Source organism: Papaver somniferum, unplaced genomic scaffold (genome assembly GCF_003573695.1).
Source record: "Papaver somniferum cultivar HN1 unplaced genomic scaffold, ASM357369v1 unplaced-scaffold_19, whole genome shotgun sequence".
NCBI lineage: Eukaryota > Viridiplantae > Streptophyta > Magnoliopsida > Ranunculales > Papaveraceae > Papaver > Papaver somniferum.
The window spans coordinates 7,860,136-7,872,575 of record NW_020628818.1 but is presented as its reverse complement, the minus strand read 5'-3'; the positions used below and the strand labels follow the sequence as shown (position 1 = coordinate 7,872,575).

Genomic DNA, 12,440 nt, shown 5'->3' with positions numbered 1-12,440 from the left:
CCAACTTCAACTGCCACCTTTTGTGTTGTCACGCCAACTGGTGCCACACATTTTCTTGGTGGTTATGAACACTTCACGTGGTAAAAAACTTCCTTTATAAGTGTTCTTCTTCGTCTCGCGTCATTGGAATGCTTGTGAAGCTCGTAACCAACTCCTATGAGCCGTATTGCACAACTATTGCGCTTTACTGAATTCTGCCTTGCTCCAATACTCAGTCATCTTGTCGATGCATGCTTATCACTTTAAGCTAATGCAAAGACAATCCTTTTGCTTCAATCATCGAGGACAACTCTTTAAATTCAATCTAGTTTTTCATGCGTCATATGCTTCACTTCGCCAATTTGCTTGACAATAGCAATGTCACTCTTGCATTACTAGCTTGTTTGCATTATTCAAGCTTTTGACAGCCTTGAACTAATGCCATAGACCAACTCTTGGCATATTCTTCACTCTTGCATCATCCTTGAGTTTGGACCAACTCAATTACACGGATATGCATCAATGCCAACATCGTATGTTGCATTTGTCAACTTTGGCCATGTCTTGCCAATCCCTCAATGAAGCTTCATTGTGTCGGCCAATAAGCTTCATTACTTAGCCAAATGTCTTCACAGTGTAGCGCTACCTTTGCGCTTCACTGGCCCTGCGGGGTTATGCTATTCTTAGCACTTGACAGTCTACGCAGTGTTGCGCAATTCTGGATGCACACAGACTTAGCCTGCAACACTGTGACGCACAATCATTGTGCTTACTTGCCGGACCTGTAATAGATAACCTCTATGATACGGAAGAAGAAATAGAAAAACAATTATCAAGAGATAATTTAGTAAATCTAAGAGAAAGAAATACTAGATACTTCCATCTAAGTCTTAGTCATATGGGTGCTAATCTAGCAGCTAGATTATCAGTCCACGTCAGCCAGGACTACTTCCTAAGTCCTATAGGAGTGCTAATTTAGTAGCTAGATTAGCAGCCCACGTCAGCTGGGACCACTGGCCAGTGCTGTTTGGTTCAACGCTACCAATTTCAGCTGTCAGATCAAATTTTGTGACTTTTGTGATCCATGTGATTTTTGTGAGCGTTGAACCATTCAGCGTAAAGGTGATTTTTGTGGCGTTGAACTATTCAGCGCTTCAATCTCGCTGTTACTTCACCCGCGAGCACATGCTAAGAGAGAGAACTAGTGTTAATAAATAGACCACACTTTTTTTTGAACTGCAACACTTTTATGCTAACCTAGCAGTTCAATCTAGCCCATAGAACTTAGTCTAAGAATGCTTAAAAGAAGGAAAAGAAATAAAACTGATTGCTTGATTAAATCTTCTGGTGGGGAAACAAAAAACAAAGTAGAAATTGCAAAATTGATTACTTTGAAATATATTTAAGGCAAAGCCTACGGGTGAAAATGAGGATATTTTCAAACACCTTTTTGTTGGAGTATCTGACACTGAAAAGGCTGAAGCATTAGATCTAGTGAAGGGAGCAAAATGGACAAAGGAAAAAGGCTTTCTGATCTTCTGGTTAAAAGGTGACTTTGAAAGAATTCTGAATTTTCAGATATTTTGAAGGAATGTAATTAAGGGTGCACAGGAACCGAGCCGGACCGACGGACCGAACCGGAACCGATGGAACCGTACCTGATTTTGGACCGAACCGAGGTACAAGGTACAAGTACCGGTCCCAAAAATAGGAACCGAGCTCTGGGGGTACAGGTACACGGTCCAACACATGAACCGTCCCGTACCGGACCGAAGTCCCGAATAATTGTGACCGTTAGATTTAGGGGATAAGGGATCTGTCTCAGCCGTTGGATTAATAGGGGGTATATAAGCTCTGAAGAAATTCTTAGGGTTTCAGTTCCCTTAATTTTTTTCTCGCCTCTTCTCAGTACTTCTCTCTGAGAAGGAGAAGAAATTCTCCCCTTCTTCTGATCTTCATCTTCTCTGTTAACCTTCAATCAAACGATTAAAAGTTCAAACCGTATTACTTCGTCTGTTTCTTCGTTTTTAATTCCGGTGTGAAGAAAATTAGAAGAACAATTCCGGTGGTAAGCAATTTTTAATTTTTTGATTTTAATTTTTGTATGCATGTCTGTGAATCACTGAATCTGTGATTGAGATTAACGGATTGTTGTTTTCTCTAGCGAGTAGCGGCTTAAAGGCTATTTTAAAATGTTTTTTAATTACTGAGAGGACGAATCTGTGGTATTTTTTGTTGAATCATAATCTTTTTAACTAACCTAAATTTGTTTAGTTAGGTTTTTAGATTGCGTCTTGGTTTAGCTAGATGGGTCTTGCGATTCTGGTGACGATTGAGGTGTGAATCATTGGAGTGAAATCTAGGGTTTGGGATGATTATAAATGGGAGAAAGAAAAGGTAGATTAGATCAGTATTATTAGTGTAAGTCTTTATTAAAAATCAAATTGAAGAGTTATTAAGAATGATTTTATTGAAGCTGATGATGACTGTTTTGAGCATCTGAAGTGGGTTTATTTCTGTGCAAATCTTAATTAATAATCAAATGGAAATGTAAGTGATGAAGATCAATCAGTTTTATAGAGTGGGTTTGTTTCAATTACCCATGTTTAGTTTTGAGAAGTAACAAGGATTTCTGTTTCTGTATGATTCACATAGCAGAAGCTTATAATATAAGGCTTTGCTGTTGAGTTTTTGAGATGCCTACTTGGTGTGACAGGTTCCAAGTATAAAGCTTTGATAAAGGTTGCAAGAGTAGCATAGCCTGTTCTTCTTTCCGTCTATAAGCTGGTGAATCAGCTTTGGCAGCTGCTGTTCAACCCATAGCATGCAGAGAGTAAAAGTCTTACAAAATTTCCTAGTGCTTTCATTATGCCAAGTTTAATCAGATTGGTTCGTTGCAACTTGCAAGAATATCATCTTACCAAAACCAAAAATTAACGCAATAAGATGTACTCAAGATTCAAGACAAAATTGTGAGCCCCGAGACCAAAAATAGTGATAGTACTATATTCATATATGAGATTGATTTTGAGATTTATTTTCGAAAATTTGTATTTGAGATTGATTTTGTTTTTATTTTCGAACTCTTGTAGTGTGTTAAATTTAAACCCTAAAGTTTGAGACTAATATGAATGTTTTGGATGGTGCAGGGGGTATGTTGGATACACAGTTCTGGATTCAGAGATTTTCTATTAAAGCTGGAGCTTCTTAGAGAAATTGTTGATTCGGGATTTGAGCATCCATCTGAAGGCAATTTTTTTTACTTGGATTCTTTTATGTTTTTTATTTGAATTAGCTATTTCTTTGTTTAAGAACAAATAACGATTTTGGAGAAGTAGGTCCTCTGCGAATTAACATTACATATTTATACTGTTTGATAACTAAACTACTTAAGTTAAATATTTTCCTAGGTATTTTTCCATTGCTGCAAACTATGTCCAAAAATTTCAATTTCTCTATAACCCACTAATGTACTATGTATGCCCATTGGAGTCATTTATGTCTTCCTCACTCTACTTCAAGGTGAACCATACATGTTTGTACAACCACCCAAATGAGAAATGAAAAAACAGGTAACTCCATTACTTATTACATGTAATTCTGGAAATGTGTTGTCTATTATAATTCTAATTCCACTGGAATTGTAACAAGGATCTATTGAACTTTGTGTTTATTGTTGCATGTTTGCGAATTTTGCATTCTTAAGTATTGTTAATTTTTTTTGTACTTTTGTATAGAATGCAATAGATGTGATGAGGTAATATTGATCTACTGGGCTCACTTTGGATAATATAGTCTTATATGCATTTGATTATCTTAGAGATTTGGAGTTTGACTAAGCAATTGTATCCATTTTCTTCATCCAGGTAATACTGTATAACTTTCCATTTTTGTTGAAATTCGGATCTTAATAGTCAGCATTGAGATCCGATAGACAGTTAATTTGCAGAAACATTTTCAGGCTTATTTTAACTGAAAAGTGCAACTGACTTGGATACATTCAAATTATACATGTTGATTAGTGTATGTTGTTGCGCATAGGTGATAACTTGGCCTGAATAAAGAGAGTCTGAACTGTAGTTAACTCTCCAATCTTTTCTCCAAGTCTGCAAAACAATGAAACACTTATGCTTATGAAGTTCATGAGGAGTCAAGTAGTTCTATCCAGGGACAAGCCAAAGCAGTGGTAAGTAAACCAGTGACAGGGCCAAGTCGTATGAAAGAGTTGATGTCAAGGAGTAAGAGGTTCAAGAAAGGCCCAAATGATGATGAGGGAAAAACAGAGTTGGATAAATATTACATTGACGAGTATGAACAAGGTGAAGGAGAAGATGATGAGGAGGAGTTTGACTTATTGGGTTGGTGGAAGACCAACAGTACAAAGTATAAGATACTTGGACATATGGCTAAGGACATATTAGCCATTCATGTGTCTTCTGTTGCCTCTGAGTCTGCTTTTAGCACAGGAAAGCGAGTCTTAAGTCCTTGTAGAAGCTCTTTATCTACAAGGACAGTTGAGGCATTGCTTTGCACACAAAGCTGGCTAAGGAAGCCAATACAACTTGATCTTCTATCTGATTACATACCAGATGATGATGTTGAAATTGAAGAAGGTAACATATTACATTATTACTTCTGTTTGGCAGTAATAGATATAGTCTAATGGTTACTAACTGCTATTATTTTTTTTTTGCAGCGTTACTTGGTCCTATCAACAATGATGACACCACAAGTGTTGCTGACATGGATTAGAAGATCAATATTCAAGGCTACTACAACACTGCTAGACTGCTAGTTGTTCTTTTATCAGATTTTCTCATTTTCAAGACTTAGTGTGTGTCTGTGACTACTGCTACTTCTTTTTTAAGATTTTCAAGACATTGTTTGTTTGGTTTGCTATTAATATTGCTACTTATTAGTTGTTGCTTTGAGATATTGAAAAATAGGTAAAAAAATAAAAAACAGGGCAGTAGGTTTCTGTTTTTCCCCCCCCCCTGAAATGGAACCGGAACCGGTACCGGTACCGACCGGAACCGGCCGGTCCAAAATGGAACCGGAACCGAGGTACTCGGTACCGGGACCGGTCCATTTTTTTGGTACCGAAGGGTGCAAGAACCGAGCCGAACCGTACCGTGTGCACCCTTAAATGTAATGGTGCTTTGAATATTTTGAAGGAATGTAATGGTTTTTTGGGTTCAAGTTAATAACAAGAAGTGGGAATCAAGTAGCAGATAAATTTGCAAAAGAGGCAAGGAAATCTTTCCTATTTACAACTTAGAATGAAAAGGTGGGAATAAGGCTTAAGAAGAGATTACATAAATTAGCTATTTTTCTTAGGTTTACATCCTCTAACATTAAGACGTCAGATAAATTAGCCACTTTTCTTGGGTTTAGTGTTATGAAACCCAATATTCAAGATTCAAAAAAAAAAGAAAAGAAAAACTATAACAAATTTGTGGCCAAGGGCCCCCCGCTTCCATACTGAGCTCAACCAGTTATTTGAACACAATCTTTCTTTTTTTGAAGCATGAGACGAAATAAAAAAGCCTAACATCAATAGATTCAAACTAACATCAATAGATTCAAGGATTTTACCAAGTTTCATTAGCTGCTTGAATGTTAATCTTGAAAAAACAATTACAAGTTTCTCGACTTCCGCACTAGATTCAGACTAACATCAATAGATTCAAGGATTTTACCAAGTTACCAAGTTTCATCAGCTGCTTGAATGTTATGAATGAATAGCTATAATCCACCAACAGCTCTCTCGATTTTACCAAGTTTTACCAAGTTTCATCAGCTGCTTGAATGTTATGAATGAATAGCTATAATCCACCAACAGCTCTCTCTAACATCAAGACACTAATGCGAGGACTTTACCAAGTAATAATAGTGCAATTTTTACACAAGGATACAACTTAAGTTGCATAATTTGGGACATATAAATTCTGTTACACTACAATTACTACATGTAACTATCAAACATATAGGTTATAGGCAATAGATTCAGATTGCAGTACAATTTTTACTTAGGGATACAACTTAGTCAGGTTGCACAATTTGGGCATTATCATGAACTCTGTGTTACACTGCAGAATATTAGGCCACCAAAGGCTTTCCAACCTAGTCAAAACCCAGGCAGGCACTAACAGAAACAAAAACAAGGACAAGATATTAAAAATTCCTCCTATTAGGCAACCAATCGCTTTCCAATAATCACCCATGTAAAGCCAAATACCATTGCAAACGCTTTCCAATAATCACCCATGTAGTTAAATCTAGCTTGCATGTTTGGCAGTTTTGCTTTTGTTTTTAACCCATACAATCAACATAGCAAGCAGATGACATTAATCACCAAAATCAGGTTTTAAAATCTTTAGGGTTCCTCTCAGACAAATGCCTCAATTATCATCAAGGTTAAGAATGGATATATCAGTCTCATCATCTATTGACATCATAGAGAAACCCAAATTTCATTCATATTTATATGCTTCAAACCAAAAACAAGTTACTGCGCGAATTTATTTTGCATGAACACTTACACTATGTAACTCAATAGAGAATTTTTAGGCTCAAACTAATATGATCCACAACTTACCACGAAACCAAAACTACCAAACATGATCACTGAAGACAACCGACCGCACCATCTAATACACTGTAAGACTACATCTGCTCGATGATAAAAATTCATAAATCACTAAGATTCTAAGCACCCAGAAACTAAAAATTGAAATAATTGACATGATTTGTACCAATAACACTAAGATTCCAGAGACATGAGTGTTTAGGCACCCACATGTTTAAAATCTTATCAAACAAAAACATATGGGTACAATTCATACACAATTTACAAAAACAAAACAAAATATGCAAACAAAAATACCATTAACATGACATAAGTTGAAACAATAGCAAGTCAGACTAATTATTGCCAAATAAAAAATTTAAGTTCATAAAGAAGAAAAGATTTCTCTGCCTCTCCTTTAACACATCTAATTGAATCCTCATCCTTGCTTTCAACAATCAATAAAAACAATACAGCAAACAAAACAAACTCATATAGCAGTTTTGCTTTTTAACAATAGCATGCCCTTGGCAAATAGATTAACTCATACAAATGACATAGCAAGCAGATGACATATTAATCACCAAAAATCAGGTTTTGAAATCTTCTGGGTTCCTCTCAGACAAATGCCTCAATTAACATCAAGGTTAAGAATGGATATATCAGTCTCGTCATCTTTTTGACATCATTGAGAAACCCAATTTTCATTCATATTTTAAGATAAGCTTCAAAGCAAATACAAGTTACACTAAGAAAGAATTTATTTTGCATAAACACTAAGAAACTCGATAGTGAATCTTTAGGCTCAGAAAATGTTTAAACTAATATGATCCCTGACTTTCCACAAAGGAATGTCTCATAGAGCTGGGATTAGAAACATTATCATCATGGCAATCTACAGCATTTAACCAAAGCTCACCACACAAGATCACAGAAAACTCACAGAAAACAACTGACTACACTGTAAGAGCACATTTTCTCATCACCCAGAATCTAAAAATTGAAACAATTGCCATGAATTGTAGCAATAACACGTTCAAGAGATGAGATCCTAAACACGCGAGTGTTTAGGAACACCCACATGTTTAAGATCTCATCCCACAAACACATATGAATACAATTCATACACAATTAACTTAAAACAAAATATGCAAACAAGAACCACCATTGACATGACATGAGTTGTAACAATAGCAAGTCAGACTAATTATTGCCAAATAAATTTTTTAAGTTCATAAAGAAGAGAAGATTTCTCTATCTCTCCTTTAACACATCTAATTGAATCCTCATCCTTGCTTTCAACAATCAACCAAAACAATACAGCAAACAAAACAAATTCATCAACATTGTTTTCACAAAATCTCTACTTTAAACAAAATTATAACCAAACAGATTTAAGTTAAAGTAGCAAAAGAGTCAGATTAATTATTGCCAAATAAATATTGTAAGTTCATGAAGGAGAGGAGATTTCTCCGTCTCTCCATTCACACATCTAATTGAATCATCATACTTCTTTATAGCTACTCTTTAAAAAAACTTTGATAAATGTCTCCCAGTTCTAATGTGAACCAAACAGTGATGATTACTGGTATGCATCTCAGAAAATTAAAAATCCAAAGAATAAAGGAGATCAATAAATTGACGCTTTATTAGTGTGATTTAAACATCTGAGAATACAAAAAACCAGTAGGAAAAGCAGCTTCTAAAATATTTTAAAAATGGGAGAAGAGACTCCAAGGGAAACCCTAAGAGACTCCTTTGATTACTGTTGCGCAGCAATGACTCAAAACGCTTCCATGTTTGAAAACTTGGGAAGGCGATCTTAAGGGCTGCGCTTATTGTAAAACATAAACACTAAATCAAAACAAAAAAACTCAAAACAAAATTTAACTATAGGAAAGACGGATACAAGACTCTCAAGAAACTTGCAGTATAAGACTAACCCTAGAGAGCATCAGAGCGAAGGAAACTTTGATGATAATGAAACCCTATATAATGAGAAGGGAACAAATAGATACATATTTACATGCGTGGACCAAAATGACCTTGTATAAAATCGATAATTACATTGCTCTTGGAAATTGGGATAAGGATAGGCCATTCAAGTGTATCAGAGGTCCAGAACCGAAAATCGATATTTCCAAAGATCCATTTAGGGCTTGAGATGCCTTGGAGAATGGCGTACAAGTGTCAAATTTCATGATAAACTTAGCTACCAACGCAGGACCATAAAATGGTCGAGAGAAATTCAAGGATGTGGAAGTTGGTGATAAACTTGGAGGAAGTAGCCATAAGTGGGTTTACCATAAGACAACCACTACAAAAACACGAGGGGAAGAAGTTACGGAAAAAAGGAAGTCAAGATCTGCAGTTGGATGTTTTTCTTGATTAGTGAAGTGATCTTTGTTTCTTAAATTTTACATTTGAATCCACTGGTAGAAATCATACAATAATAACTCTGTTATGTTTTGTTCTATTTTCCAATATAAATCCATCACCATTCATCTTCAAGACTAGCACGATGAAAACACATGATAGTGCAAACTAGAATGAAGAAAGAAGTGAACTCAATGAACATAGCTCCTGTTTCGATCAGACCAGCATGCCTAAGGATTGCAGGAATGGCGATGCTTCCCACTGCAGATGCTCCTGTCAAGAACTTTGCAGCATCCATCCAGCTGCATAAAAGAAAAAAAAAACACATAAGTTGTAGTGCACGAGTAATGAAGGAAACTGTTTTCATGTTAAATCTAATGATCAACCTAATCAGTAAAACATGGTTTGCAGGCTACATAAAGTGATCTAAGGGCTACTCAGGTGAGAATGATTTCCTCGCCGTGTAGGCCCCAATACCCTTGGCCTTAATGGTGAATAAAGCATAAAAGAACACTCAAATTCTCTTCTAACGCTCTTGTAAGCAGATTGGTATAACAAATTACAATGAACCATACTGAACATAGATCCAACTTACACCTATTATAACCTGCCATTTTTACGGTCTTAAAAACCACAGAAAATGGGTTTGAAGCCTACGTAATAGACATTTCTTGGAATAAGAAACTAACATAATATGTGTCCAACTTTGGAATTAAGTAAAAATCAAATGTAACAGACATTTCTTGGAATAAGAAACTAACATAATATGTGTCCAACTTTGGAATTAAGTAAAAATCAAATGTGGTTCGTGTGTGAAATATGATGTTTTTTCTTATACCCCAAGGTAATCCAGAAATCCCATTAGATATACAAAATACTGCATCATCCGCAACAATTGAAGTGCTTGAAGAATAAGATAGACTCACCCTCCACCATCACGGCTGGTTAAGAATGCAGTGGATCCACCACCAAAAAACAAACAAGGCATAGGCACCATTACGTACATCAGAGCTACAATGGAAAGAGTAACACATCGTCATAAGACTCAATGATCCCATCATACAAATGCAACATAACCTTTCCAACTCAAACACAGATGAAAACCATCTAAATGTTTTCTTCCAGTTACCTGCCAACATTGGCCACCAGTTGCTGTATATTGCACAGGCCTGTCAATAAATTAAATGAGTCTATTAACCACTGATAACACAACAGCAACAATTGTTCTACATATACTTATGTTTGGATAATACAGTAGTAACATTACAACCAATAAAATGCAGCGAACAATAGATCAGGACAATATTTGATTAAAAAAAACAAAGTTAAGGTGTACCAGAATTTGCAATAAAATGCTAGCTGAGAACATGAAAGCCAGCCCTGCAAGCCTGCAAGTTTAATTCTTGTCATGGTAAGATATCTATCAAAATCAAAAGAAGATTTTTCATTCTCAGGCCCAGCTTGGTATCAATGGAGAATTTGCATGATGCGAATCAGAAAAAGTCCCATAACTTGATACAAAGCAAGTGTTAAGATTTGATCATAGTTTGCACTTTTTCTCAAGTCCAAGTTTCCAATCGACTGACTCTCTATTTGCCAAAACAATCCAACCTCGTTAGACTGCTGTGTGAGAGAGAGAAATATGTACTTTGCTGTTTGTCTGAGACTTGGGAATGACAGCATCAGAGGGGCTAGCAAAGAGTTTAAGTATTTGGTGTTGGCATATTACAAATTCGATCAAGATTAAACGCCAGAGCTAAGTGAAATCACTGAGGTACCTGAACTGGCCTGTGAGGTTTCGGTGCATTGGGATTTCCTTGATCATAGAAACTCCGAAAAAGAGAAACAGCTTCAGATGCCATTATTCCTCCTTTACATGTAAAGCAGCCTTTCATTTCCGAAGCACCGCCACTAGATAAGTGCTCAGTGTTTCTAGAATGTAATGACAAGATTGATCCGCAGCCTCCGAACTTATCGTTAGGACAACCATAGTATACAGCTTTTATTCCAAGAATTGATATAGCTGCTGCACACATGATACATGGTTCACATGTAACATATAGATCGCACTTTGAAAATCTTATTCCAATTTCTTTTTTTGAAAGTCCATCCTTTTGCCACTGCTCAAGCAAATAATCGGTGGCTTCCATCTCTGCATGCCTTGTAGCATTTCGTGTCTCATTTGTTCTGTTTCTCCCCGAGGCAATAACCTTTTCATCTTCAATGATGACACATCCAACTGGCACTTCTAGGCTGTTCAATGCGAGTTTTGCCTGCTCTATTGCAAGCTCCATAAAAGCAAAAGTAGCTAACGAGTTCTCACCCTCCACTGGATCCATCTATTCTTTGCCTTTCACTCAAATAAAACTAGATAATATAGAGAACCCCCTTCCTCGCAATTCTCAATTCCTCAATATCACGAAACCAGATTTACACAAACGCTGAAATCCCACCAGAAGATATGGGAAAGAAATCTGTTTTTTTTTCCAGTCCTTCAACCCTACTCTACCCCCAAAAAGGGAAGGGGAATAAAATCAATCTACTTCCTACATAAACAAAGAATTTTTTACCTAGTTTGCACGATGCAAACTTTCCCCAATCCAAGCAGGCCTAAGAAAATAATGAGAAAGGAAACGTAAATATTCCAACTTACACTGTAGAACCAGCAATTTCACCACACCATGAGCACCAACCGGCAAAAGAAAGATAAACCAGTTAGAAGTTCCTTTCAAATATGAAGGACTAACAACTCCCACGAAGAACAATAAGAGTATAAGACCTAGTTTTGTCTCAAAACCCAAAGAGCTACTATATAATTCCACCAACAACAAAAGAAATACAAATTTTCACCTAAAAACCAAAACCCTAATTCAACAGTAGTCCAATTTCTCATCCTACAATCAATCATACGAAAGGATCTACACTCTAAATAAAACAAAATTAACCCCTTGACCCCGATTCCTCAATCGATGATCAGATTACTTACAAAAGAATCGAACTTAACTTTGATGAATCGCAGAAACAAGTACTAGAGGTTACAAAAGGATGCCAAATCGAATTGCTAAACAGAAACTAATTGGTTTAAGAAGAATATTCATACCTTCGACCGACATAGCCATATTTCTTGTTCTAGATTGCGTGAAACCGAAGAGAAATTTTACAACCGAAGTGAAGACGATGAGGAAGGAAGCTTAGAGGAAACTAATGTACTGTTTTATAGTTTCTTTTGACTCTTTAGTTTTGTCAGCGTAGCAAAGAAGAATTGGATATAGAGAGACTAGAGAGTGAGAGGAAAATATTATGACTAAAATAGACTCAACTGAGAGGTTCCAATCAGTATCTAGTTCGGACAACAGAACTGCCGAGAGAGCTTGGGTTCCAATCACTGGAGCCATTGCGGCTGGAATTCTTGCATGGAAAGTTTAAGCATGGCTGTGTACCTATTGCCACTTGGCCCATGCACACAGACCAGGCTAGTAATGTCTTGTTGTTGGTGACAGAGGTGTTAAAGATTGGC

General features: G+C 36.4%; 2 protein-coding genes and 6 non-coding genes across 8 annotated transcripts; all 8 read right to left on the bottom strand.

Moving 5' to 3' along the window:
* Positions 1-6,362: 6,362 nt before the first annotated feature.
* LOC113339105 lies at positions 6,363-6,442 on the bottom strand. Its single transcript, XR_003354955.1, has one exon. It is a non-coding gene; the product is annotated as a small nucleolar RNA SNOR75 (small nucleolar RNA).
* A 446-nt stretch (positions 6,443-6,888) lies between these two features.
* On the bottom strand, positions 6,889-7,001 carry LOC113339139. Its single transcript, XR_003354969.1, has one exon. It is a non-coding gene; the product is annotated as a small nucleolar RNA Z266 (small nucleolar RNA).
* Positions 7,002-7,160: 159 nt separating this feature from the next.
* On the bottom strand, positions 7,161-7,241 carry LOC113339104. The gene has a single exon (XR_003354954.1). It is a non-coding gene; the product is annotated as a small nucleolar RNA SNOR75 (small nucleolar RNA).
* A 103-nt stretch (positions 7,242-7,344) lies between these two features.
* On the bottom strand, positions 7,345-7,443 carry LOC113339146. Its single transcript, XR_003354976.1, has one exon. It is a non-coding gene; the product is annotated as a small nucleolar RNA snoR69Y (small nucleolar RNA).
* Positions 7,444-7,735: 292 nt separating this feature from the next.
* On the bottom strand, positions 7,736-7,848 carry LOC113339141. Its single transcript, XR_003354971.1, has one exon. It is a non-coding gene; the product is annotated as a small nucleolar RNA Z266 (small nucleolar RNA).
* A 105-nt stretch (positions 7,849-7,953) lies between these two features.
* Positions 7,954-8,066, bottom strand: LOC113339142. Its single transcript, XR_003354972.1, has one exon. It is a non-coding gene; the product is annotated as a small nucleolar RNA Z266 (small nucleolar RNA).
* Positions 8,067-8,893: 827 nt separating this feature from the next.
* On the bottom strand, positions 8,894-12,183 carry LOC113339044 (vacuolar protein sorting-associated protein 55 homolog). Its single transcript, XM_026584444.1, has 5 exons — positions 12,024-12,183; positions 10,260-10,311; positions 10,053-10,092; positions 9,850-9,934; positions 8,894-9,225 (listed from the first exon to the last, which is right to left on the bottom strand). The coding sequence occupies exons 2-5, from the start codon at positions 10,290-10,292 to the stop codon at positions 9,042-9,044; spliced, it is 342 nt and encodes a 113-aa protein (XP_026440229.1). The 5' UTR covers positions 10,293-10,311; positions 12,024-12,183; the 3' UTR covers positions 8,894-9,041.
* LOC113339042 (tRNA-specific adenosine deaminase TAD2-like) lies at positions 8,902-11,570 on the bottom strand. The gene is made up of 5 exons (XM_026584443.1): positions 10,702-11,570; positions 10,260-10,311; positions 10,053-10,092; positions 9,850-9,934; positions 8,902-9,225 (listed from the first exon to the last, which is right to left on the bottom strand). Exons 1-2 carry the CDS (start codon positions 11,260-11,262, stop codon positions 10,279-10,281), a joined length of 594 nt encoding a protein of 197 aa, XP_026440228.1. The 5' UTR covers positions 11,263-11,570; the 3' UTR covers positions 8,902-9,225; positions 9,850-9,934; positions 10,053-10,092; positions 10,260-10,278.
* Positions 12,184-12,440: the final 257 nt, after the last annotated feature.